The 27,898-nt window shown below is 32.1% G+C and overlaps 2 protein-coding genes across 2 annotated transcripts in view; one reads left to right on the plus strand and one right to left on the minus strand.

The window, feature by feature from the left end:
* The first annotated feature begins 1,589 nt into the window (after positions 1 to 1,589).
* Positions 1,590 to 2,722, plus strand: LOC118072231 (protein PXR1-like). Its single transcript, XM_035091921.1, has 3 exons — positions 1,590 to 1,707; positions 2,074 to 2,298; positions 2,391 to 2,722. Exons 1-3 carry the CDS (start codon positions 1,643 to 1,645, stop codon positions 2,632 to 2,634), a joined length of 534 nt encoding a protein of 177 aa, XP_034947812.1. The 5' UTR covers positions 1,590 to 1,642; the 3' UTR covers positions 2,635 to 2,722.
* Positions 2,723 to 23,087: 20,365 nt separating this feature from the next.
* Positions 23,088 to 27,898, minus strand: part of Rim (Rab3 interacting molecule) — a 244,107-nt gene continuing 239,296 nt past the window's right edge. Inside the window, exon 20 of the mRNA XM_035091932.1 lies at positions 23,088 to 23,139. Within this exon, the coding sequence (XP_034947823.1) occupies positions 23,137 to 23,139 (3 nt within the window). The 3' untranslated portion in view covers positions 23,088 to 23,136. The remainder of the gene's footprint in view (positions 23,140 to 27,898) is intronic.

Here is a 27,898-nt window from a genome sequence, read left to right on the forward strand (position 1 = left end):
TACTTAGAGGAGAAGTTAATGGCAAAAAATGTATTATGACAGTTGATGCTGCTGCTGATATTACGGTTGTTAATTCTTCTTTGTTTAAAGGGATGGTAACTGTTTCGAATAATTCTTCTATTTCTTATTCTATTTTTACAGTTTCAGGTGATAAATTTGATTTTGATTTTATCGAGATTGTAGAAATAAAGATTTCCAATATTAAGGTTAATTTAGAGGTTGTTTTTGCTCAAATTGAAGAAGAATGTATTCTAGGATTAGATTTCTTAATCAAGTCTGGTTTATTTACTGATTTCAAAGATCTTCTTGATAAAAAATTCTCAGAAAGTAATAAAGTTGTTTCAATTAATAAAATTAGTTCTTCTTTGAATAAACTTCCAGAATTTGTGTTAGATTTGTTTGAAAGATCTTCAAAATTTTTGGATGTCAATGATAAATTTCGTTTTGAAGAACTTTTATTGAAGAATTTGGATATTTGTGCGAAAAATTCTTTTGATTTAAGTGCAAAATTTTACAACATAAAATTAATGTTGGAAATGCACTTCCTATTAAACAGGCTCCTCGTCGTATTCCTTTACATTATAGGGATAAAGTTGATTCAGTTATGGAGGAAATGAAACAACAGAATGCAATAGAACCATGTAATGGTCCTTGGGCTTCTCCTGTTGTTCTTGTTCCAAAAAAAGGTGATGAAATTAGATTTTGTGTTGACTATCGTAAATTAAACGATGTCACAGTTAAGGATTCAACTCCAATTCCTCATCAAGAAGACATATTGAATATGGTTCTTGGTGCTCAATGGTTTTCTACCGTTGATTTAAAAAGTGGATATTGGCAAGTTGAAGTTGCTCCGGAGGATAGATCTAAAACTGCTTTTTGTATTTGGAATGAGGTTTGACAATTTAAGGTTCTTCCTTTTGGTTTGTGTAATGCTCCTGCTACTTTCGTTAAACTTATGAATATAGTTTTAAAAGGTCTTCTTGGTAAAATTTGTTTAGTTTATTTGGATGATATTATTATTTTCAGTAAAAGTCTTGATGAACATTTTATTCATCTACAAAATGTTTTTGAAAGACTTTTACAAGCTTCTCTTAAGATAAATCCTAAGAAATGGATTTATTGGAGCGTTCCCGTGGAGTTACTGTAGGATATACACGGTTGGAGTCATTGTACCGGAATCCTTTTCTTCATTTATTGGCCAAAGTGAAGCAAAGTGAGGTACTAGATGTCCATGGTATCCTAATATTTTTGTTCGGATAGTATGCGTAACTGTGAGCCTAATTTTTGAAGTGAAAACTTCTTTAGCGGCGTTGTAGACTTTTTTTGTAATGGGTAAAAAATGTTAAACTCGCGTCAGGACACGTGACCTGATCGAAAATTCGTAAGACGGATGGAGAGTAGACAGCTGGCGTGGCGTAGGAGAGGGAGTATCCCCCTCTCTTTCTACGGCGCGGCGAGAATGTATGCCTGCGCCGGCTGTTTCGTTTAGGCGGCGCAGGGCGCTTGCGCGAATGTTCGTGTGTGTTTATGTTATAGCGTGCCACGCGCATCCATGGATGGTGACAGCTGATGGCTCGACCGTCTGTGTAGTGGCCACACTGTTGTTTATTCGTGAAATTCGTTTATATAAAGTGTTTAAAATATGGAAATTGAACAAAGTGCATCTATTACTGAAAAAAGTGACGAAAAAATAGCGAAAGAAAATGAGTAAGTACTTCATAAATATACTAGATGAAAATTTAATTAATTTTCATTTTTTAATTAATATAATTTCATTTTATTATTGAGGTTAGGTTAGGTTTAATTAATTTTCATTTATTAATTAATGTAATTTTATTATCAAGATTAGGTTTCGATCGAGTCTACCGTAGTTCTTGACGAAATTATTAATGTAGATACATATGTACTTACACATTATAGATGTAATATTTGTAATATGTTTATACTTTATAGCATTAACCTATATTTTCATAACATCACAATAAGCACATGTGCGGTGTAGGTTTACCAAACAAATAATTTCAAATGAAAATAAATGAAATAAGATAATAATAAATAATCTCCGTTTTTCAGAGAAAGAAAAGAAAAAAAAAAGGAACGAAATCGAGAATACCAAAGGGCATGGCGTCAGCGTAAAAATGATTTAAAGAAAAAAGATTCGAAGGAAGAGAAAAAAGAAGAAAAAAGAAAAAGACATCGTGAGAATCAAAGGGCATATTATCAACGTACAAAAGGTTTAAAGGATAATGACAAAAATGTAGAAGAATTGTTCCAAAAGAAATTAGATGATTTGCAAATGTAATTTAATTTCATATTTTAAATATTGTAATATATATATATGATTCATATTGTTATTATTTTATTTTATGATTTCTTTGTTTTTTTCGCAGGAAAAAAAAGAAATTGGACAGTAATGAAAACCAAGAGAATGTTGTGCAATGCAGGGCTTCTCAAAATTTAGAAAATGTACAGCTCGAACAAAATCAATTCCTCACCCAACAACTTCGTATATATGAAGAGAGTCACGAATGCATTACCCCCAAAGTCATTCTACACAGAACTACAGATATTCCAGGTGATGGTAATTGTCTTTTCCACTCACTTATACGTGTTGAAATTATGGATGAAAGTTAATCTTTTTGAGAGATAAACTTTTTAATGTAATATAAATTGTCATGTTTGTGTACGATAGCGCAATAAATAAATATTGTATTCTACCATATAAAAGATAGTACTTTTATTCTGATAATTAAAGCAATTCGTGCAAACTTATTCCCTAACCATTCCAAAATATCCAAAACGCACAACGTTAATACTTAAGTTTTCACTTCTGTCGGCACTCCCGGAGTGCAACCCGTCGTTTTTTTTAATAATTTAGTTTGCACAGTGAGCAGAAGCTATCGAACTTATTTATGAAAATTCCTTGCGCAAGGTGGAATTGAATTGATTGTTTTAATGATATTAAATCATTTATTTGAGAGTCGGATTTTTATTTAAAAAAAGGATGCGAAGTCGGAATTTATTTGGAGAATTGACTCCATGAAATGTGACCATTCAACCTAATTATTAATTGAACATTGAATTTATGATTAAAAATGAAATTTTTTTAAAAAGAACTTTGATTCTGTAAGGAACTTTTATTTTGTTTAGTTCCATGACCTTCCAGTTCTTGGCATTTCCTACTCTTTGGGTTATTATGGTTCTTCCCAGTGGTTCCTCCTGATGAAAAAGAAAGATGGAAAAGGAATTGAAGATGGAAATTTTAATTTTTAATTTTTAATTTGACTAACGGACGATTAGTTTTTAAGAAATCTTTTATTGTATAGAATCACGTTATTAGTTTAATTTAGATCATTTTGGTCTGTTTGGAGGTTTTTACCCGCCGCAGGATTTTTCCCTCCTAATTATTTGTTTTATTTATTTTTTAAAGCAGACAGAGTTGGGAAGCGGCAATATTGGTATTAAGACCGAATAATAACTTGATTCATCTTTATAATTTTGAATGATTATTAATTTGATTTTCATAATTTCGAATTAGAAATGTAATTTTAGATTTTACATGTTTATTTATTTCAGCCTAGTCCAATATTTTTACCCAACTAATAGGAATTGCCAGGTGGCAATTTTTAGAAGATCGGGAGAAGTGTAAAATATTTGTATGTCGCCATTTAATGACTATTAGACTAACGACAGTTTGTTAGTTAACAACGAATGCTTGACGATTAGATTGTTTATAGCAACGAGGGGAGAGTTTGTTTATCTCCAGTTTTTGTCTGAGACTTTAGTTGACCGCACGGATTCTTTCTTTTAATTAATTGCTGTCAATCATTAATAAACATTTTAATTAATTTACTAATTTTCCGAAGTTGTTATTGAGTCTTATTTTACAATATTAAAGATATTGAAACTATCAAAGATATCAAGCATTTTACTACGAGGAATGAACTATTTTTACCGTCAAGCAATATAAATGAAATTAAAAAAAAAAAAACAATTGCTGTTCTATTAGGGAAAGTTGAAGATTTTCAAGAGCGTGATTCAGGATAGTCCATGATAGCGATCATTCATCTTCAAATGAACTTTAATCGATATTATCCATTATCAGCAGAGGGATCAACATTTATCGGTCTACCAGATTCTATTCGATGTAAAGAGGTGGTGTTAAATATCAAGGATGAAGATCAATGCTATTTTCTATGGTTAATTACAGCATCATTGTTTCCAACAGTAAATCATCATATCTAGATTTAAGGACAATTCTTAAGTATAGAGATATGAATTGTCTAACAACTTTACATGACATTCCAAAATTTGAATTAAATAATAATATTCCTAGTAATGTATATGGATTAAATGATGAAGATAAAATAGCACCGTTATTTTTAAGCAATTTTTAAATAAAAAACGTATTCATTTGTCAATGGTAGAGAGTAATATTGACATAGATAATGATCATAATTTGAAACTTGCCTTTCATCTTTTTTTGATCAAAAATCTTTCACGATTGGTTAATTCAAAAATTTCGAAAGGTGAAACGAAAAAAATTTTATGTGATCAATGTTTATGCCATTTTAAAATTGAAAAATTATTTAATAATCATCGGAAAGACTGTATTAAAATAACTGGAATAGCAATCATTTTCCCTTCAAGTGTTAGAAGAATTAAATTTGAAAATCATAAAAACAAAGAACAAGTTTCATTCGTTGTTTATGGTGATCTTGATTGCATTCTCGAACCAGACGATGATAAGCAGAAACATGTCCTATGTAACGTTGCATTTTATCTTCATTGTACATTTCATCCCAGTCCCAATTTAGATTTTATGTGAAACATTATCATGATTGCATTAATTGGTTTACTTTAGAATTTAAAAAATGATCTGAGTGTGTTAAAAATACTATTGAACACGTTGTGCTAATGAAACCATTAACTCCCTAGCAGTATACAGCTCATAATGATGTAAAAAAATGCCACATTTGTGATCAGGTTTTTTTAGATCCTTTACATTATCTAACTGCACCTGGCCTCGCTTCTGATGCTATGCTGAAATATACACAAATCAAACTTGATCCTTTGTGAGATGTTAGAATGCTCAATTTCATATAGAAAGGAATAAGAGGAGTTGTATCACAATGTTACAATAGACATGCAAAAGCCAATAATCAATTCATAAAAGATGATTTTGATCCTAACAAAGACGAATTTTACTTCACGTATTTCGATGAAAACAATTTTTATGATGCAGCAATGAGTAAATACTTGTCCATTGGTTCTTTTTTGATAGGTAACTGAAAAATTTGATTTTAACAATATCAATCATTTGATTTTAAATATTGTCAAAGATTCTCCAATCGGTTATATTTTCGAAGTGATCTTGAATTATTCACAATCATTGCATGAGCGCTATCAAGATTTACCATTATGCCCTGAACATCAACAACCACCAGATAGCACATGTAAAGAACTGATGACTATATTATTATCAAGGAATGAGTATATTATAAATTACAGAAATTCACAATGTATTTAGCTTGCCTTGAAAATCACTAAAATTCCTACAGTTGTACAGTTTAAACAGTCAGCTTGGTTAGTGAAATACATAGAGTTAAATACTGTAAAATAATAGAATGAGAACAACTATTATTAAAAATTAGTTTATTAAAATGACAGATTCAAATACAGAATCAAAGACAAGACGTCCAATGTTAGCTAGTTTCAGTTCTAAACTGGAGATAAACAAACTCTCCCCTCGTTGCTATAAACAGTCTAATCGTCAAGCAATCGTCGTTAACTAACAAACTGTCGTTAGTCAATCCATCTATAGATGGACACACATATATTTTACAATACAAATATGAGAAAAAGGTCCAAAAATGACTTTGAGAGAAACTTTTTTAAACTGATGAATAATGCTGTTTATGGAAAAACTATGGAAAATGTACGTAATTATGAAAGGATAAAATTACTTACAAAGTGGGAGGGAAGATCTGGTGCACGAACTTTGATATCTCAACCTAATTTTCATAGCAGTGTTATTTTTGATAATGAGATGGTAAAAATTAAAATGAATCAACTTGAAATACTGTTTAATAAGTCACTTTATGGAAGGTTTGCAGTACTTGATTATGTAAGAATTTCCATTTATGATTTCCATTATAATTATGTTAAAGTAAATCCATTATCAAGTGTACTACGGACAGCACTCTCACCTAAATTATTTTCCAACTGACGTCCAAAAATGTCTACACTCATCCTCACTCTCGAAGGGACAATCGACCAATGAGTAACGATATTAAGCATCTGATTCATATATGATTCCAGCTTTACTCGGTTCTTTAATTATTGATATTATTTCATTGTTGTGGCTTATATTACTAACAGCACGTGATGAAACAAGGAGACGTAATCGATCAATAAGTTCATTGGGATAATCCTAATAAACATAATCCAGTGGCCGATGATGATTTATCATATTGCAACAAACCTTTACAACTTTTCGGTAAATATTTTCTGATAATGTTTTGATATTTCTTTGAATATTTATTCTCTCTGAGATTTCTGTCAGGGTAAGAATGTTTATGATAGACGTAAATGCTTTTTAAGATTTCGTCGAATATTTTAATTTTCTTACACCGAACTTCGTAATAAATTTCTTCACTTGATGTTTTGTATCGAATTTTTTGAAATATTATAATGCGGGTAACTTTTTTATTAGTGTTCTTCGATGAGGAGCAGTTGTAAATGAGTCATCATCAATTGTTGCACTATTATCCATAACATAATCGACAGTATCATCATGTCATGTTTCGAAGCTTGTGGCTCCTTCGATTGACTCTTCTTTCTCTGTTTTCACATCAAATTTTTCTGTTTTGATCAGTTTCTGATCTACTAATTGTTGTAGAGGAGCTACAGCGGGCTTAAATATTCCGTTCATAGCTCGTTGTGTTGTTTCCCGTCTATGTTTAATAATTTAATGCTTACGTCGTATTGTACCACTCGCTTTTGCAATTTGATGCAAACGGTAGTTTGTTTATGCATTTTTCTTATCTTCATACTAACACTTTGATGACTGTGACACAAGTGTTCTCTTTCTCTTAGTGTTGTTTAATTGATATATTAATGAAGCAATTAAATCCTTATCTATAACTTCCACAATCGATTTCCCTATCTTTGTCGATAACTACGAATTCATACTTATCATTTCATCATTCAGAACAAAGTTCTCGAAAATCAGCAAATGACATATGACGTGTTTATATAATCATCATAAATGTGCTCAAAATTCATATCATCTTGTCGAAGAAAAACGAGAAAATTTGTACTATCTCAAGCTATTAATATCTCTGTGTCGTCCCCTACGGAAATAAGCGTGCATATTATCTTGTTTCTCACACGCTACGTCGTCAAACATCATTATTGAACTGGGTTTTGATAAGTCAGGTTTCACAACTTTCTCATGTTCATTAAAAGGAAAATAACTCATACATTCGATAGGTTTAAGTAATTTTTCTAAAAATTTATATTTTAGCTGATGTATATGTTTCGAATATAAATGTATATTTCCAAACGTACACCATTCAGGTGTACAAAAACAGCTAGGAGACCATTAGTTTTACCGCAAGAGGGGCCACATATCACGTAGCGAACGCTACTTGCTAATAAATTACCATTACGTTGAATTTTTACAGTTTGTGGCACAACGTTGTCGAAATTTGACACCGGTGACTGAGTTCTTTATTGCTCATTTTGTTATCGACTGAAGAGCTGAAGTATAAATGCATATTTTTAGAGAAATGATTTCAGTATTGCTGGGGTTATAACACATTACAGCCGTAAAACTAGCTTAGTAAACACCATCATAAGTAAATGGCCATTCGAGTTACATATTCCTGGACAGCAGTATTGTAGACTTGAAACAAAATTGCAAAAACGTTTAGAACATGGTGATCTTGGTGCAAATCTATTAGGCGGTGCGTGTGAAGAGCACGATATTCGAAAGATCGAGAAAACATGGAAGTGAGAAACACAGCTGATAGAGTGCTTGCTGAATAAGCTTGGCAAAAAGTTTTCGCTAAAGACGCAAATTTGAGTAAAAAAAACTACTGCATTAGGAGCTACTAGTATCATGAAAGTTAAATCAAAACTTGAATTAGGTTTGAAGAAAAGATTGAAAAAGGGTTTAAAGAAAAAAACCTCTGAGATTGATAGTGAATTCTGCGAAATTAATGATGAATTCAGGTGCAGATCCTATGAAATCTGCATAAATAGCTACACGAAAAGCAGAAAAACGATTGGTAGTTAGAAGAATATTCAAGTTCCTCGTGTATTACCTGTACCTACCGAAGTTGGCGGTGTTTTACCACTAATACCGATATTTGCTGGTTTAAGTGCAATTGGTGCTTCAGCTGGTGAAGGTTCAGGTATTGCAAAGGCAGTTAATAATGCTAAAGCTGCTCATTATCAATCGGATAAAACAAAACGTGACAATCTAAAAATGGAAGCCATAGCCTTGAGCAGAGTTCTACGTTTTAAACGTTGAAAACAAGGATTTAATCTATATTTTAAACCTTTACCCGACAATCCATCAGCATACTGTTTAATTATTCATGCTTGAATTGTTAAATAAAAACCTTTGAGTGGACAATCGAGAAAATTATTATAACGGAAAAGAAATCTGTTCAATTCAGTCATGGACTTATGCTTACAGTGCAGCCAGACAAGAATGTTGGAATTAAGTAGCTCGAGATAGAGAAAGATTTAAATTACGAACAGAAAAATATAATATTATCATCAATCCTGTATTATTAAGGAAAGTTGATAGTATACATAAAACAAAATAAATCATGTAAAAAATTGTTTTTATTTTTCCATTACACATTTTACAATCATTACCAAATAAAACACAGCCATCATTTCGGTCGTCCTTCAGCGGATGATACTCGTGACATCGTCGATACATTTTAATATCTTCATTTGATTTCCATTCATGAGGAAGTTGATCTTATGCAGTGTCGATAGTTTTTGTAGCATTTTTAATAATAAATTCTTTTTTTAAAAGTTTCATGTTTGTTGAATGTAACTTCGGTAATCTGTTGGTTATTTCAAAGATTTTTGTTGGCCTGATATTGTCATCGAAAATCAAAACATTCTCAAGAACCCATGCGTATAGTTTTTCTACATTTTTTAGTGCACATTTATATCGAGGCTTGTATCGATGTGAAAGTCCTAAATCTATTCCTTCCTTCACCATTACTTCGTAGTGTTGGTCGTGATGTGGACACTTAATTTTAATAGAATTATTGTGAATTGTGAAATCCTCTCTACCCAATCTAATGATTGGTACATCTATTTTTATCAATGATTCCAAGAAATACTGCCCTTCGAAATGGTGTACGAAAAAATAACGTACATTGTCCAATATCTCTTTGAAGTACTGGTCCAACGTCTTACATGGTGTATCACTCATTTGCCATGAAAGTCCGTGGAAATATCTTGTACCGAAATTAATTTTCTATGCTTTATCAGCAGTTAATTTCACATAATCGTACGGTGGTGAAAAAAAAAATAATATTCACAAATTCTACCGATTTACACGAAGCCTACTCTTTCACAATAACTTTACTGCTCTGACTTCGAGTCGGCCAGGATGAGAAAAACAACGAAACTGGTGGACTGTATTGCTAATGAATATGGTTGGATGCTGGGAAGTTCAATTAGTAAATTTTCGAACATTCACAGTATGGGTTTTTTTTGAGTTTTATTTAACAAAAACACTTAGCTTAAACACTCGAGAACATCACTACTAATTGTCTTCGAGTTGGCCAGAATTAACTTCGATTCACACGATATTGATTGTCTGCAAAATAATTTACATCAGAAATCTTATAAAGCGTGTAGCGACAGGCACACAATACAGCGGAGTTGTTCGGGTGTGTGCTATACGTGTGGCTGTCCGTGAGGTACGATGGCGTCGACGCCAGTTCAGCTTCTCGCCCAAAAACACTATAACTGAATTTCCGGGATCACTGACACTGTTGAAACTGGTTCTGGTAGTTCACGTTTGTTCGTGAGATCGTTACTGAAACGACTGCACTTAGTTTTTACAACAAAACTGCGAGATGACTGTAAAAACCGCGAATCGACTGCGAGAATATCTACAAAGGTGACTGCGTGATTTACGTAGAGTTAACTGACGCTACAAGTGCTCGACCGCGTGCTCGTTAGCGTCACTAGGACCGTAGAGTTGTCTGCTGGGCCATGTGGGAAATAACAAGATCTACGGTGCTCACTCGTTCTCTCTGTAAGACTCATTTTGAAGGCACAAGCTCACTCGTTTATGTCAAAATATAAGTCGTGATACAAAACTAAGTGTACACAATCGAGTAAAACTAAAGAACATTAAATAGAAGAATTTTTAAGTAAAGTGAATATGGATAACATTAACAGTATTGTAAATGATACTCAAAAACCCATGAAAGAAATTACAGAATTAAACACATCCAAAAAATATAGAGTCACCAAACTGAAAACGGTGAAGTACGGTGTTAAAGTCTTTGTAACTTTGAATGATAAATTCAGTGTTTCTTTGCCACCACAACCGTTTGAAGATGAAATTTTATATGACATTTTTAAATTCTCTGAAATACGTAAAGTCAATATCTCAGAGGATTCTTAGAAACAAGATGATTAATCAAACAAAAAGTACACTTAATTATATCAATGTCAATCAATAATAAAAAAAATTTTTTAAATTTAAATGTTATCGGCATTCACTGATGGCACCCTCTAACAAACGACAAATTGGTCCAATAAAGACAACAGCCATCAGGATTCCATGACACATGACGCTGAATGGGCAGGAAGTGGATATTTTAAGGAAAAAATGTAGAAATTCATTTAATTATATGTTCTTGTCCATCATGAAATAAAATTTTTTTAATTTTGAAAACCCAAACTTCCCGTTAGAGTAAGATTAATGCATTAATTGACTTATGTAAAATGAAAAATCAAGAATAATTCAATAGTAGATAGTCGAAGAACAGACCGAATTCCCAATGCATTAATTATGGAAGGGTTAAACTAATTTTTAATAGCAGTTTCTCGTAGAAATTGACGAGAAGAGCATTTGTGCCAAATATCATTGTTTGGAAATGATTTTTACTATTGTTTATCAACCACTAAAATTTGGCAAAGTGCATTTTTTTACCTTTCACTGCTTACAGAGCGAGAACTGTTCGTTCTTTCGGAAAAAAATGTAGATACCTTTTCGTAGAGACTTGAATTCTCCACAAAAGAGTCTAAGAGAGCATATACTTACCTGTCACAAGTAAAAAAGTGCAGCGCTCTAAACGCGCGAACCAAAACTGACCCTTCTAAGCGTTCCAACAAAATGTGTTGTTGAGCGCTTCCTTAATTAATTAATTGGAACCAAATATTAATTGTTATGACTCAAATTTGAATAAAATTATGGAATGTTCAAAAACGTTTTCTGAAAATTTTCCCGTTAGAATTTAAAACAAAAAAATAGTTTTTTCAGTTTTTTATACTGTTATGAATGTCTTTTTTTGTCAACTTTACGCATCTGTATTTTCAAACAATCTTTAGACATTTTATTGTCATTTTAGGAGAGAGTAGGATTTTTCCTACTTTACAAATTGGCGATCTCATTTTTTCCAAAAATTTTTTTTTCCTCTTTAAAAAATCAAAAACACATTTTTCGTAACGTTTACCCCCAGTTAAAGACTGAAGGTATGAATATTTTGGAAAATTATCTTCAGCAAACATTTTTTATTCTATATTGAAAAGATGAAAAAATTTTTTGCAGCAATGTTTATAAATAATTTTTATAACCAATTGCTGAAAGAAACTACTTTATAAAATTCTTTTCAATGTACATATTACTTGATCATTTTTGTCATACATCCTTTATTTAAATTTTTTCAACCCTATCGAAACCATTTCTTTTAATTTATTATAAACAAAATATTATTTATGAATTTTAAACAAAGTACTTCTATCTAATTTCAAGTGCTTTTCTCGATTACATTACTGAAAAATTTGTTATAAATAATATGATTTAAGAAATGAATTTTTTTTAAAATGAGTTAATACACCGAGTAATCGTTAGCACTTAGTGATTTCTCCAGAAAATGTTTCTTTATTTAAAAAATACGTTTTGACATTTTATTTATATATTCTCTCAATTTGTTACACATTGTTATTAATCCATAACGTTATAATTACAATAATCGAATTTTCTAAAATTTTTCTTACCAAGGATTTTTAGGTTTTTTTTATCTATTATTTGCAGAGCTATCCTGCTTTGAAGTTTTTATAAAGCCACAAATTGCTTCTGGAGCCTTACATTTTAACAGAAGAGGCGGAGCTTAGTGAAAGGTGTGCATGCTGCGTTCGAGTCCTCCTGCATACCTTTTTTTTTATAATTTTTTATTTTATATAAAGATGGTATCACAATAGATAATTCTTTTTTTTTGATGATTAAAACATGTTTGGTTTTTTCCTTTTATTCAAATTGATTCAATTTTTATAATAGATAAAAAAAATAAACAAAAAAGAAAATTTGAATGTACAGATAGAAATGTACGATACATGGAGTGGTTTAAGTGTCATTAGAGTCCATCAGAAGAGAAACTATTATAGCTGTCCTATGAACTTCAGAGCTTATGGAAAATGTGTAGATTCAAGATCAAAGACTCGTTAATTATTTACGATGTGAAAAACATTGTAAATCATAGTCGGTTGATGTTAAGGGAAGTCTATTCCCTTGTAGGGAAATTGTGTAAAGTGTCAAGAAAGTGCTTGTCTACTTATTGTCTTATATTCTAGGATACGATCACGGATAATTAAACAACAAGCTACAATTAAAGGTGATACATCTTAAAATTGCTTCTTCAAGATTCATGGCTCAGCTTTTTTGCCGTAGTATGATACTTGGAAATCTTCATACATGTCGTATAACAGAGCATATTAATTGTAAGCTATATCGAGATTCATGTCGCCGTATGAGTAGGACTTAAGAACAGATAAATTCTTTGACATCTCTCAAATGAATGTGATTAAAATTACTTATGCCTTCTGTAGCTTCATTTCTACGTGCAGTTTGGGATGCAAGTATAACATATCTAGGTTTTCCGAGTTGTGTTGATGTCTTTACAACCCACACATATTTTGTTGTTTTTGGAAGCAATGGATATTCATACAATTCCTAAGATCAAAAACTCAGTGTTATTGCCGGATCCTCTCCAATGTAATTCAATAGATGTATATTTCTCATATCTGAGACTGTGATGTAGGAAATCGTTCATTCAATTTTTATGAGGGAAATTTTCACATTTGCATTGGCTGCAGTATGTATAATGGTATTTAGATCCGTATTTGCACGTGTCAATGCACTGATTCATGTTTTGCATTGACAAGAATGTTCTGATAATCTTCAGCAAATGGGTATAAAGGCGGACCCCTTCTCGTGGGTATACCTGGTAACTCTACCCATATTATAACGGGACAGAGGCTAAAAGCCACTATCACCACTACTTCCTTATATGTTCACAATCGAGGCTCTGCCTTTAGTGGAGTTTTTTACAGGTATTTGCGTACTTTGTGTTTGCGTCTTTTACAAAGCAGTAAACGCAAAATTGTAGAAGCTTCTAAGTATCATAGCAGAAACGGTTTAAACACAAATAAACAAACATAAACTTTTGGCATATCTCCTTTTGGCATACTCCCTAAATATCAATGAATGGATCCGAATTTTGCTCGCGATCTTAGGCTGCCGCCTCTGGAGGTCAGCTGGTCCTTGCCATACTGCTGGACCAATCAAGTGAAACAAAAACAAATATCAAAACATGCGGAGATTGAATGTTGAAGCAGGGTAGTGAGGTTCTCTCGGGGCACAGACGATCTAATGTGCCCCTACCCCCTGGAGAGTTCTGAGCTGCCTTGTTGTAGGTCTCTTAAGAAAGCATGTGGTTAGAGAATCGCACGAGAATATTGTATGACGATACTGCGAAGGTAATTCCATCTTTCATTATTGATTGATCGTGAGCAAGGATTTACCCTTTCGTTTCTAGTTTACAAAGGTGTTTCTTGAGGTCCTAACTGGCCCCTTTACTGTAGCTCCTGTGATGATGAGCAAGGGAATGTGTTGGGCTTTTCCAGCACGTTGCCTATTTACTTTTAATCAAAAAGCAATACGTAGCAATAATACTACGCCATGGTACTTGACTTTGGCTAAGGAAGTAGCCTCAAGTCCTACCAAAACTAAATGACTTCAATTATTTTACTCTATTTTATTTCTATTTATATTTTATCTACCGTGTTCTGACTTCCTTATCATTTTACGATGCAATGTGTCATTTTTTTTTAGAAATGCACATGCACTAACTACACTCGTAATTATATATTTTTTAGAAATAAAATGTTTCTTGATACAATACGTATAAGGGACTGCCGCCCTTTACGGCAACATGAGCAAATATAGAATCGAGCGTACTTGAAAAAATATCCACAAGCAAATCCGGCTTTACCCAGAGTTTGCGGCGGGGCCATTATTTACGTGTGAAGCCAGAAGAGCTACAGAAGACAACCGGATCCCACACCAACAACCAGAGTGGATCAAGAAGAGGACCCAGGAAGTTGGACATCTCAGCACCCGCTGAGACCCGAAACGTTCAAAGGGGTGGAGAATGCCGCTGTTAAAATGACGGATGAGCTTCGTCTTCTTCAATTAAATCTTTATCTTAACATTAATTCTACAAAAGAAGCATTTGCACTTGTGCATATACAGAAACATCATAAAACATCTGGATGCTAGAGAGTCATACCGATATCTTGGACAGGCACAATCTCCCTTACAGGATGTGTCTGTCATCAAAAATACTCTCCGCAGTGAGAACATGTAAATATGGGACTCTGAATTATTGGACCCTAACAAAGTCAAAGCCACGAATATGCTCGCTGTCCCAGTCTTGCTATACTCATTCGGAGTTCTTAAATGGCTCCGAAAAGAGCTTAAAGAGCTAGACATTATCACGAGGAAAGGGATGACATTACATCGAAATCATCACTCGCGATCTTCTGTCCAACGCCGATACTTTCCCCGTGATCTGAGTAGGCGTGGAGTATTGAGTTTGGAGTGTCTACATGACAGGCTATTGATAGGCCTGGCTTATGACATCCATTAGAGTGCTGATCCTCTTTTCAAGTTCGTGAACAGCTTTGAACTGTTGAGAAGGATTGCGTTCCTACATAGAGCAGCATATCAGGCAGCGCAGAACCTCGGCTCAGTTTTCGACCCTAGCAGCCCAGACGGTCTAAGGCTTTTGCAATTGATCGGAGGGCAGCGAAAGGTTGATATAAAAACAACCGAGCAGTTAAAACTGCTCGACGAACATGTAGCAAAGTCCTTACATGGTGTGTTTTACCGTCATCTCGAAACACAGGACTTGTTACACCAGCTGACTTTCCAATACCTTAAGTCAGCTGGCTTGTTCTCTGAGACCGAAGGATTTATTATGGCCTGCCAAGATGGTGTAGTTTCCACCCTCGCCTATCGGCGTGATGTTATGCACGAGCAAATCGAGGACACAAGATGCCGAGTTTGCCACGGTGATGTAGATGAGACGCTATTCCATGTGTTATCGGCTTGTCCGATATTAGCGCGCTCAGCCTACATTCACCGGCCCTAAGAGTGCTGTATTACCACCTTCGGCACTTTTATGAAATAGACAAGACACCAGTGCTGCCCTATGTGCCTGGTGAAATTGAATCAGTCGTTGAGAACAGAAAAACAAAAATTCTTCAGAATTACCTGCTCTCTACGTTTTAACGCATTGAACACAATAAGCCGGATATTACTCTTTTCGACCATACCACCAAGCACGTATATTACATTGAGTTCTCAGCCCCGGCTGAGACAAATATACGTGCAAAAGAAGAGAGTAAACAGGAACGCTACAGAGAGCTCATGGAGGTCATGAGAAATGTCTATCACGAATACACAGCGCACGTGATAGTCCTGGTGATTGGCGCCCTCGGAGGGATGAAGGACCGCTTTCTGACAGAGCTTCGAACAATACCAGTTTGCCGTAGTCAGGTTGAGATTCCCGCGGCTCGTGTGCAAAAAGCGGTCATCCTCAGGTCTCTCCGAATCCTGAGACGGTGGCCCTGGGATTCCTGGCCAGACACCTCTGACGAATCGCAAGATATAAATAAATAATATTATTAGTTTTTATTGTATAATTGATAGTAATTTCGGCTGCAGATCGGTGTGGGTTCATCTAGCAATGGAAAATCGATAAAAAATTAACAAAATTCCCGACTGTAGGTAGACACAGCGCCATCTAATAGAAAAATATCAACGGTTGAGAAAAAAAGCAATACCGGCGGTCGGTAATACAGTCAGTAACTAACCGACTGTATTACCTAACGAAAAATCGGAAAAAATTGTCGATGGTAGATAGGCAGAGCACTATCTAGCGAAAAATCAGAAATGGCACCGACGGTCGGTAAGTTGCTGACTCTGGTGGTAGCTTATCGACCACGGGCATTCGGTCGGTATGGTAGGATAGGCCAAAACCTCCCTTATATTAACTACTCATGCTTTACATTGACGAGATATAGAAAAATGAATCTAGCTTGGACACTGGATTCCGCGACATAAATTCGAGTTACGACATATATTTATAAATTGTTTCAAAATCAACATCACTATGATTTGCAATCGCTATTATTATTGATCATTAGATCACTCAATTAAGATTAATATGGATGCCGAACGCGACCTAGATTTGAGGCTTTACGTTCCTCCCTAGCAAAATATATATAAAATTTCCTACCGTGCTTATCTGCCTTTCGGTTTTCTTTTATGTTAACCCTTTTACTTGATGAATGGTGACCATGAGCCAGGGCGGTGATCCCATGAAAGAAATAAAGATGATGCCCAAGCTTGCACTTCTTTTAACACGTGATTTCTTGACGTCACAAATCTTGGTTCCTTTTTGGAGTAGAGCGACAGTAGGAAGACAGTCAGTGTGCTTTGTTCAGCGTCCCAGGACGAAGAGAATATTCGAAATGAAGTCAATGGATTTAATTCAATTTTTCTAAAAAGTAAAGGAAATTTCCTAAAGTTTCCGTTATTTTGGGAAAGTTTGTATGCATCTACAATGCACTAAGAAACGTTGTTTTTCCGATTTAGAAAATTCCGAATGGTTGTTTTAAAGTGGTTGATACAAATAGGCTCGCTCCGTATGATGATAATGAATCATTGTTGACTCTTTCTGGATGCCTAATTTCTGTTGAATTCAGGGTTCTTGGAACTTCCAGTCTGAGATTGTTGGCTCGCATTGATCATTCGATTTTTTATTATATCTACGTTGAAAAAGAAATCCCCATAATAGTTTTTGTGTATTTCATGTTGCATTCGAAAATCAAAGCGGTGATTGGTGAAATTACCAGGCGTTATAACGGCAGTGAAAGAGTTTCAGTCTAAGTCCCGATCAGTTCTTCGTATTCTGATTTAATCGAGTAGGCAAACTAATACATGATTTAAGTTTAACATACAATTAGTTACGATTAAATCATACACAATTCAATGTACAAAAAAAATGTTAATTAAATGTAAAAAAAAAAATTGTGAAAGAGTTAAATTTCTTTAATTAACACATTATTGTTTACGTTATCATTATACCTTATCTTTTGAATGTTTGTGATGATCTCCAAGCATGCACGTACGTTATGATAAAATTTCATGCATCCGTTTTCAAGATTAAATGATAAACCTTGTTGCGAACGGTATGTTGTCTTATTGTTTACACTCTATTTTGTAGACAGAATGCTTTACTTTTGGTGCCATCAATTGCAGCAAAACTGCTTGGTTAAATTTCACATCATAGCAGATAAAATTAATGATGTAAATTTGAAATGAATACGTTGGCAAAATGATTATTTCTTTTCAACTGATCTGAAATAGGAACTCTGAACATTTATGATTCCATAGTTGATGCGACTTAGATAAAAAATTATTCCGAAATATGTAGGAACTGTCTAAAAATAAATTAGTGAGCATTAACAATTTGTCATGATAATGATAGTAATGGTTTTATAACTAAAAATAAATGGATATGTACTGTTCTGTAGCGATTGTAACTACTTTTTTTTAGACAGCAAAAAATACAATTATCTTCTTTATGATTTTACGGTTCAAGTTGAGATTCCAGTCTGTCTTTTTAAGAATTTTGGTTTCTATGTCTTAAGTGCAATAATCTAGAAATACCTTTTTGATCTTTGAAATCGTTATTAAAGTTTGTAGACAACTAAATTTTTACAAAATTCATGGCAGCATATCCCTTTATCAATGGTACAAGGATTTTTGAAAACCTAAAAATGAATTAATATTTTGACTCGAGTAGAATTCCAGTCATTTCTTCCTTACTTTGTTTCAATGCATGGCAGTGTAATCGTGTGTAAAGAAGTCAAATCATAATTTAATTATTTTATTGTCACATGCCACAACTGGCTCAGGGGGCTCTTTGTTTCTTTATTTTAGTAAATACAGTTGCTAAAACTTTACAATAATTATCTTCCAAAGAGTAATAGCCAAATTATGGCGTTGAAAAATACTAAAGTATGTCTTCTTATTACTTTACAATGATTGCAGTTTTTACACAATAAAGATTGATGGCCTAAACTAATGACATATTTTTTTGTAATGTTATAATCCTAAAATAAAATTTTTCAGAAGACGAAATGATGATGTACTTTTTTAACAACATAGGCATTTTTGTTCACTGTAATTACTGCTATATGTAATGAATTCATTGATGTGACTGGTATCTTGAATTACTTCAAATCATATTTTCACTGATTCTTTAATTTACGTATAAAGATCATTTTCACATCCATAATCTTGCGATAACTCTTAGGAAATACAGGGACTTTGAACCAGATCTTCTGTATCTTGATTAAAAATACATTGGGATAAATTTTTCAACATTCTACATTAGTGCATCCACTTTCAAGAAAATACATCGAAACACACTCAACATTCACGGAGTTCAATGCTATTTGTGATAAATTAAAAATGCATAGAGTTAATAACTGTTTTTCTTCTTTATTCTTCCCTGGCAGACGAAAGTTGAAATTTAACATTAATTCAAGTAATTCTTGTATGTATTACAACATGTTTGACTCAAATTAATATCGAATTTCAACTCTTGTCTTTCGGAGTTTATTCAATTCATGAATTTGTTATCAATTTAATTATCCGATAAATACCCTTTCTTATTTAACATCACAACTTAAATTATTGCAGTCGAACTCCTATAATTTTTAGGACTTGGGGCAACTTGTACTAGAAATTAAAAATTTCGGGGGCTCCTCCACTAACAGCTTAACAGCCAATCGAAAAATTTGTCTCCCTATAGTTACATATTCGTCACACATTATACATGTTCGATCAGTGCGTGGAAATAGTTAATAAAAGAGAGGGAACTCTTTGCGTTGCCCACAAAAAAAGTAAAAATTACGGGGCTAAAAATTATGGGAGTTCAACTGTATTAACGTGATAATGATTATTTGCTGAATACTGTCATATAAATAATAGTTACTCTCCATTCATATCAATGTATATTATAATTAGTACTAGTATTCCTTTTTTTTATGTAGGATTCAACCAAACATTCGATGACAATATTAGAATATATGATATAGAATTACTTTTCATTTAGACTCCATAGCCGACACAGTTGGTCATTTGTTTTTAATAAATAATTCTTTTCTGCATTGTTTGTAATGAGTTTCTGATAACTTTTTTATTATTAATGCTAGTTATATCTTTATTCTTTATCTATTGACGTCATACTCATAGTATTGACTAATAACCATTGTCTGAAAACTCGTGATCTGAATAACATAATGTGATCTCTTTCAAAATTATTTTAAAGTCAGTCAGTGAATACAATTCAGTACAAATTTGTTTTATTAAATACTATGGAACGTTTCTGAAAAAATACTGTAATATTTCTACAATTATGTGATGCGTTTTTTCTGTCTCAGCAATTACTATTTTACACAGTAACCCAGTCAATAAAAGGTTTCACTATGCAAAATGTATGAGAATTTGAAAAAAAAGCTAAGATGATCATAATTTCAGTATTTTCAATATACAGTTTTTTTTGAGTACATCGTCTGGATCATGATTTTACACGTGCTCATTTTTGGAAACTTTTTATCGGAGAAAAAAAAGTTTCAACTCAACAATGTCGAAATTTACAGACACTACATTTTGTTATCATAATTTTATGTACCGTATATTTTCGCCAATAATGAAGTAATCGTGAAACGGTTTTTACAACCTTCAAATTTATATCATGATGCTTGTCATTTTTCTGAGTGAAACAAACACTGGGAACTCTCACTACCTTCAGTAATTTAATAGATGTAAGAAGCATTTAAAATTCTTATTCTTCCGAAAATTTCAACTGCTTATCGACTGGGCTACATTGAATTGTAGTACCAATGTCAATTATCGATTCATTGATTATTCATTATTTCATGCAATTTTGGTAGTCCCCAATGAAAAATTATTTGCATGTATCAATTAATTATATAAACTTCGGCTAATAATATATATTAACAAGAGTCTAAGATAGCAAAAAAGTCATGCAATAATAGCTTTAAGCATAGAAGCGTATAATCCAATACTCGTATAGATATTATCTAATCAAATGAAAAAAAACACTGACTTTCCATTTTCTTTTATGACAGAAATGTATATGTTGTAGAAAAAACAAATTACTCTGAAATTTAACACTAGTCACTATCAGAAACCATATCTTGTTTGAAATGCACTATTAAAAAAATCATCTTGAGAAATCCAATTCTCATTGTTTTCGAGCTGATCAATTCTTCCTCGCTTTTCTTGTTTCAATTTTCATGACAATGGTACATCACTAAACCTTCGGATGAATGTGAAAAAAAAAACTTTATTAACAAAGTTTTAATACACAAATAAATCACGTATCTAGTTACCAACATTAAAACTGTCAGGACCCGTAATTTTATACTTCAATACATTTGTTGATCAATTTCTGATTGTATAGGAATGTCATTTCGTACTATGCTTTAACTGTCATTAAAATCACAGATAAGAGTTAACTTTTTTCTCGAAAAATTTAAAATGAAAAAAAATAACTACTCACTTGTATAATTTTTTTTTTTTTAATTTTAAATTCAACAAATTTGAGATTTTTTCGAGATGTTTGAAAATTGTGCAAGCGTAATAGCGAGATTATACCTATACACATATATAATCTCAAATATAAAATTGTAAATATGTATATATTAGCATCAACGTCAAAAATTTTAGTCATCGATAATTGAAATAAAAAAAAAACAAGCTCATTTATCATGTATTATGTAATATTTTTAATCATATTACTAATGCCATCAATTGCAATTCCATTATATTCTGTTACAATTTGTTCATATGTTATCCCCTTATGAATATATCGAATATACCTTCGTACATGCATCAGAAAAGTGTTACTTATAATATTCTAATAATATTTTCTACGATTAATTGTTTTGCGGACATTTTTGAAATGTATTTTTTTGAGTAAAAAATCCTCCATTTTCGAAATTAAGTTAATATTATTCGAAATCAAACGTTTTTATATTTTACCTTAATTCCTACACAGTAAAGATATAGTGTCACATATTCGTCGACTTGCATCCGTTCACATCTATAAAGCTTTTTATTTGTTACTGTACAATTATTTTTATAGTATTAACGATCGTAATCACAATGTTTTGATTAATTCTAATTAGTATATTTTTATCAATTATGTTTGTTACAAAAAGTTTTGAAAGAGTCCGAAACTCATTATTCTTACATTGAATTTTGAAAAACCAATAAAAAATGACTTTCCATGTCGAAATTTGAAGTCTGTTTCAAGTTATTGACTCGTAAGTTTGATTGACCTTTACGGCTTTTCGATGATCGAAAATTCCCTGTTAGGTATTTTCAAAACAAAAATAAGAATCTTTTAATATAACCCACCTTTTGATTTGTTTTCTGATATTTTGATGAGTTATTTAAGGCCCATAAGTTTTAATTAACATTTTTAGTATTTAAATTAGAGTTCAATTCATCTATTTCTAAGTTGTGAAGATTATACTATGAAGTGTAGCAAGACACACTCCCATATTTTTTCACCATCAAATATAATGTAATGGACGCATTTCGATTTGAATTGCATATTATAATATGGAAATGAAGTAAATAAGCCAGCATAGCCTGAGTCAATCAAAAAAACCTTAGATTCTTTTTTCCTTTAAATTAAGACTTCTTTCATTTCATACTAAATATGACTTTTTTCGAAACCACTGACTTAATAATGGATCATTGAAAAGATTCAATAATCGTATTAACAATTATAAGAATAATTAAAATATCCTTGGTATTTATAATTCAATACGTTCTGATAGATTTTCTTTTAACACTAATGGAATTTTCAATTCATACAAAGACTCCCAATTTCGACTCGGGTTATGTGAAGTAAATAATATAGTCATAATACTTGGAATCAATAAAACCTCGAATAGATACCAATTTTTAATAGTAATTTATTTTTCGATAACACATTTGGTCGACGAATACATAATATAAATAGATTAAATAATAATTATAATATAATTTTCCAATACTTACAGGCATAGAGAAATAAGATTTATACTATCTTACTCTGAAATATTATGTACAAATTTATGCAATGGTATTAGGTTTTTTTAATAAACGTTTAAAAGACGTTCTTTCATTATAAATATTCAGTTATATTTTAATATAACATTATGCAAAACATTCAAACATCGTTTTATTATAGAATCCTATACTATTGCTTAATATTTATTTTAATGATCTTCTTTTTATAGAATTTTTAATTAAATTATGTTTCTTTATCGTAAAGTTGTCTTAGATGATACATTCAAATTTTTCTCCAAATTTTATTTTCTATTCATTGACGCATTATTATAATTTCGCAGTTTCTTCTCTCTTATTTCCATTCAGATTTTCTGGCTTCCCGTACAGAGCAATGTGTTCAACGACATCCATTCCTTTTACTGTAAAAGAAAAAATTTACTGTATTGAAACGAAAATTATAGTATTTCAGAAATATAGGAATATACAGAAATAAATTCATCGTGGCCATACATTTTGAGGACTTCGAATACGGTTTGAATTGACAATTTCGTTCTGACTTAATTGTACAGTCAAATAAGTATCTAGCAAAAAAAAACTTTGTAACTGATAAGAACATTTTTTCAAAAGATGTGCAGTCAAACTTCGTTTCTGTTGACAAGTTGGTATAAGATTTCTCTCCAATGTTAAATTCCTCAGTTTTAAAGGTCGCGTTCGCTGTCTACATTACTTATCCTCATTGCTTATTTGCGCATGTGCATAAACAATTTTGAACTGCGCAAGATCAGAGAAGAGAGACCAGTATAGAAGTTCAGTCCTTATGGGAGCTAAGGAATGTAGCCAACGTTTATACAAATGACCGCAAGATGGCACGCCAACCCGACATCTCGCCGAGCTGAAGTGAAGGGCAGAGCTTAGTTTCGTTCTCGGGTAGTAGGGAGCGAAAAAAATATAGTTTTTTAAAAATTTTTCTCGGGCAATAAAACCCCTATTGTCCCAACAGCCTTAATCCCACAAACAGGACTTCTTGAAGTCCTATCTATCACAGTAAGTAGAATCTACTGAGTAGATAGAAATGAGACAAATAAAAAAATAATCTTTCCTCTGTGTTCCGTAGGGTAAGCCCACCCCACTTAAGACTTTAAATATTACTTTACTTTCCATTCCGGTAAATAGAACGATAGCTCAGGGGTAAATTCTCTGTTTACGAATCATTCGGTGACTGGTTCGAATCTCGCCAGTTGCATTTTTTTTTATTCATTAATTAAATAAAATTTATTACATTTTTTTGTAGCAATACTAGTACCCTTTTTCTTTTCTGGGTAATGGATAAAAATCCTAAATTTTGAAAATTATTTTTTACTTAATTTTAATAACAACAATGAACAACTTATAAATATATATACTATATTTTTAAATTCTGGTATTACTTACTACAAGCCTTATGTAGATATTTCACCATGTCATTCGGTCATATATTTATGAGTTGTCCATTGTTGTTATTAAAATTAATTAGAAAATGATAAAAGAACTTTTGCATTTCTATCCATTACCTAGATAAAAAAAAGGGCACTAGCGTTGTTACAAAACAAAATAATAATATAAATATTATTTAATTAATGAATTAAAAAAAAAGAAAAAGTTACTGCTGAGATTCGAACCAGTCACCAAAGGATACATGAACAGAGATTTAATCCCTAAGCTACCGACCCATTTATTTCAAATGAAGATAAAATCATATTTAAAGTCTTAAGTGGGGTAGGCTTGCCCTACGGCAGAGCCAGGCAAAGTTTGACTCCATGGAAGCCGCTATCTGCGGTAATCCTTAGGTTACCATACCCACCAATAGGTGCAAGTGTTGACCGAAACTTCGTCCGGATTTCTAACACAGCATTGGACTTCTATACTAGTCTCTCTTCTAGTATTGATAAATTTTGAAAATGACGATAAAAAATGGCTTTTATCAACAATAACTATGTTATACATAGAAGAGAAAGAAAGAAGATTGATATTGCAAAGAAGTCTGCAATACCAATAAATTGGCACGGTAACTAAAGAATAATTAGCACGATTGTTTCCATTTCTTGAGATCGAGTATCTCAAAGAATAGATCAAAAATAAAGAAAGTAAGATGATAAAAATCTTCGTTACACTATAAAGAATAAATAATGTTCTAAAAATATTGTCGATTTGAAAAGTTATTGATTAAAATGTGCGGGCTTGAGCAGGCGAAAATTATTTTTGATCATTGCTTATATGCGCATCTGCAAAGACAATTTTAAACTGCGCGAGATTGAGTCATGCCCAAAAGAAATTGCTTCATACCTCGGTCGAAAGTCCGTCCCTCCCGCACCGATTTCAAAGACGAAAGCGGAAGATTTGTGTACTGGTAAGGTGATACGCGCGCCCTCTACAACAGCTGTTAAGCTATGCTGTCTAAACGTAGGCATTCTTTTAGTTCTGTCACTTCGATATGTAAGTCGTCTTATAATTTATATTAAATATATAAGTTAAATAGTGATATCCAACTCATGCAAATGAACAAATTTCAGAATGTTTATCAACAAATTCAAGTTTTAACAAAGATCCATGTCATATGTATATGGATTTCGTATTTCATGAGAATATCATGAATAATTTCCGTAATTCTTGTATTAATTGCAAAGACAATGAAAAAAAAATATGCACTAAAATAGCGTTTAATTGAAAATAGAGTAATTTTTTGAAGTAATGTAAAATGTGATCTTTGAAATGAAAAAATAATTATATAAATAAAATTTTCCTTTTTTAGTATAATTAAATTAAAATATTCTTATGATTTTTATATGTTTTTAATGCCTGCCCCCCCTCCCCCCGCCAGTAGCACTCACTTCGCTCGTGCAGACAAATGTCGGGGCAGGAATTAAAAACATATATGCTATTCAATTTTAAATATTTTTATTTTTTTACTTTCCACCGAGATATGAAGAAAAATAGTATACACTACACAGGCAGGAAGTTGAAAGCAATGGAAACATGACCATTGCAGAGATACAATTTGAAGTAAATTCTGCTGCTTGCTTATTATTACTAAAATCCATTCTTCCATGAACTTCAAATAAATATTAAATGAAAAATTGATCTACAACTGAACACCTTCTAATGCCACTAACAGAAAAAGTATCCCGAAGTGCCACCTCTGATTTTTTAGTGACTCATATATGTTATTCTACGTCAAAATTTTAAAAGACACGTATTTTTTGTGCCAATGCCCCTTCTTTAGAAATGAAATAGCCGTCTGTACATAACCACATTTTAGAGCAAGATAAGGAGCAAATGGATATTAATCTACATAAAAAATCATGAGAAATGCATATTAGTACACATTTAACAGTTGTAATTTATCAATATTCACTATGCTTATCAGCATAATCAAAATTCAATGAATGAAAATTCTATCGCTTATTTCTAGAAAAAACTGACTGCAATCGAAAGAGCAGAAAAAGAATAGTAGATCCCTGTTTTTGCATTCTGGAGAGAATACATATATAGTCAATGTGCAAACTGTCTAAAAATAAGAAAAAACCATTCTTTGATATTTATACATATGCATACAAGATCGAATATGATTCCTATAAACTACATAAATTTGCAATACACTCATTTTCGTATTTTATTCATTTTACTTTCAAGTCCCTATCGATATCAAATTGACCCGACATTGTAAAACGTTCCATATTCCAAATAAAATGTATGTATTAAGCGACAAAACAACCGTTTGTATCGATCATGTCATTACTGATGAGGAATCATCAGACTCTGTATAAACGTATTTTAATCACTTTTGACACCATTCCAAACTACGAATATTAACAATAATTTTGAGAATATATTCTTTTCAGTGATGAATAAATATAATGTCATTGAAGTAATATAAGAAGAATCTTTAGACTTTAAAAAATCATTTGAAGATTAGGAAATAGAAATTATAGAGGACAATAAACAACCATCTGCCCTTCAGAAACTATAGTTATCTACTAACACACGTACAACTGATGATGGAGACTTAAGTTACAAGTCAAAAGATGTAAAATATTGGCGAAGTAGAAAAACAAAGAATTAAGGCTTAAATCTGTTCAGCATAGTTTTAGGGAAGCTCCATCAATACGACGATTAAAACGATGGGCACATCAGCTAAATTAAGGTGGTACGTACAATAAAAAAATCGATAGAGTTTGTGCTCATACATTAGATAATTTTGAAGCCGCTGTAGAGGTTAGTATGATAGTACATGATTCTGATTAAAAAATCGTCATTTAAAAAGACTCATTAAATAGTTTTGAGAAGAGTGAACAAGTTTCTAACATCAACAACACTCGAAGATCAAAAGATTTTGTCAAAAAATCGGAAGAATTTGTCTCTGATTTAGAAGAAAAAATTGGAACTTACATTTTATCGAATATTTATGAGTTATGAATATAAATTTTTGATTATTATCATTAACTTTGCTCATATTTTTTATTTTTAGATCAATTCAAGATTCGGCTGAGACATCTATTTTCTTCAAACGTTAGTTCTAAAAGTTTATGATTAATTGACTTAGGGTCTGGACATTGTCCTGAAGCTATTGATACTGACAAACCATCAGATTTAAATTTACACTTAAGAAGTAATATTATCTACTTACAGTCACTTACCCACAATCATCTGTCATCTTCTCGATACATTGATCTTTCTAAATATGCTTGGTTTGAAAGTGATTACACAGACATAAAACCAAATAAATTTGGAAACCCCATAAATTTTGCATTTGGTAATCGCAGTAATGTATACTGTGATATCCCAGAATGCAAAAATATCGCGATTACCGACCGTTTTTGGTATAAAAATCATTATGTATAGAACATTTTTTCAACCAATATGGCGAATGTGAGTCATAAAATTATTAGATTGGTCATTGTGCTTCTAAATGTAATGAACGTATGGAAGAGTGAATGGTATTTATTGAATTAATAGAAAAAATTTCCATGATTAATAGTCCCGGCATGCATTTTCCTTTCACAATGCTATTATCCATATAAAAATGTTTCTCTTTTTTTTTAGACAGTTTGCACATTGACTATATATGTATTCTCTCCAGAATGCAAAAACAGGGATCTACTATTCTTTTTCTGCTCTTTCGATTGCAGTCAGTTTTTTCTA

Source organism: Chelonus insularis, unplaced genomic scaffold (assembly GCF_013357705.1).
Source record: "Chelonus insularis isolate UGA/USDA-ARS -01 unplaced genomic scaffold, ASM1335770v1 contig_8_pilon, whole genome shotgun sequence".
Lineage (NCBI taxonomy): Eukaryota > Metazoa > Arthropoda > Insecta > Hymenoptera > Braconidae > Chelonus > Chelonus insularis.

What these genes read in the sequence shown, in the direction of transcription:
- LOC118072231 (XM_035091921.1), top strand. Translation starts at nt 1,643, where the DNA reads ATGGAAATTGAACAAAGTGCATCTATTACTGAAAAAAGTGACGAAAAA. An exon ending in AAAATAGCGAAAGAAAATGA is followed by an intron (nt 1,708 to 2,073) that starts GTAAGTACTTCA and finishes TCCGTTTTTCAG; the next exon opens with AGAAAGAAAAGAAAAAAAAA. An exon ending in AAATTAGATGATTTGCAAAT is followed by an intron (nt 2,299 to 2,390) that starts GTAATTTAATTT and finishes TTTTTTTCGCAG; the next exon opens with GAAAAAAAAGAAATTGGACA.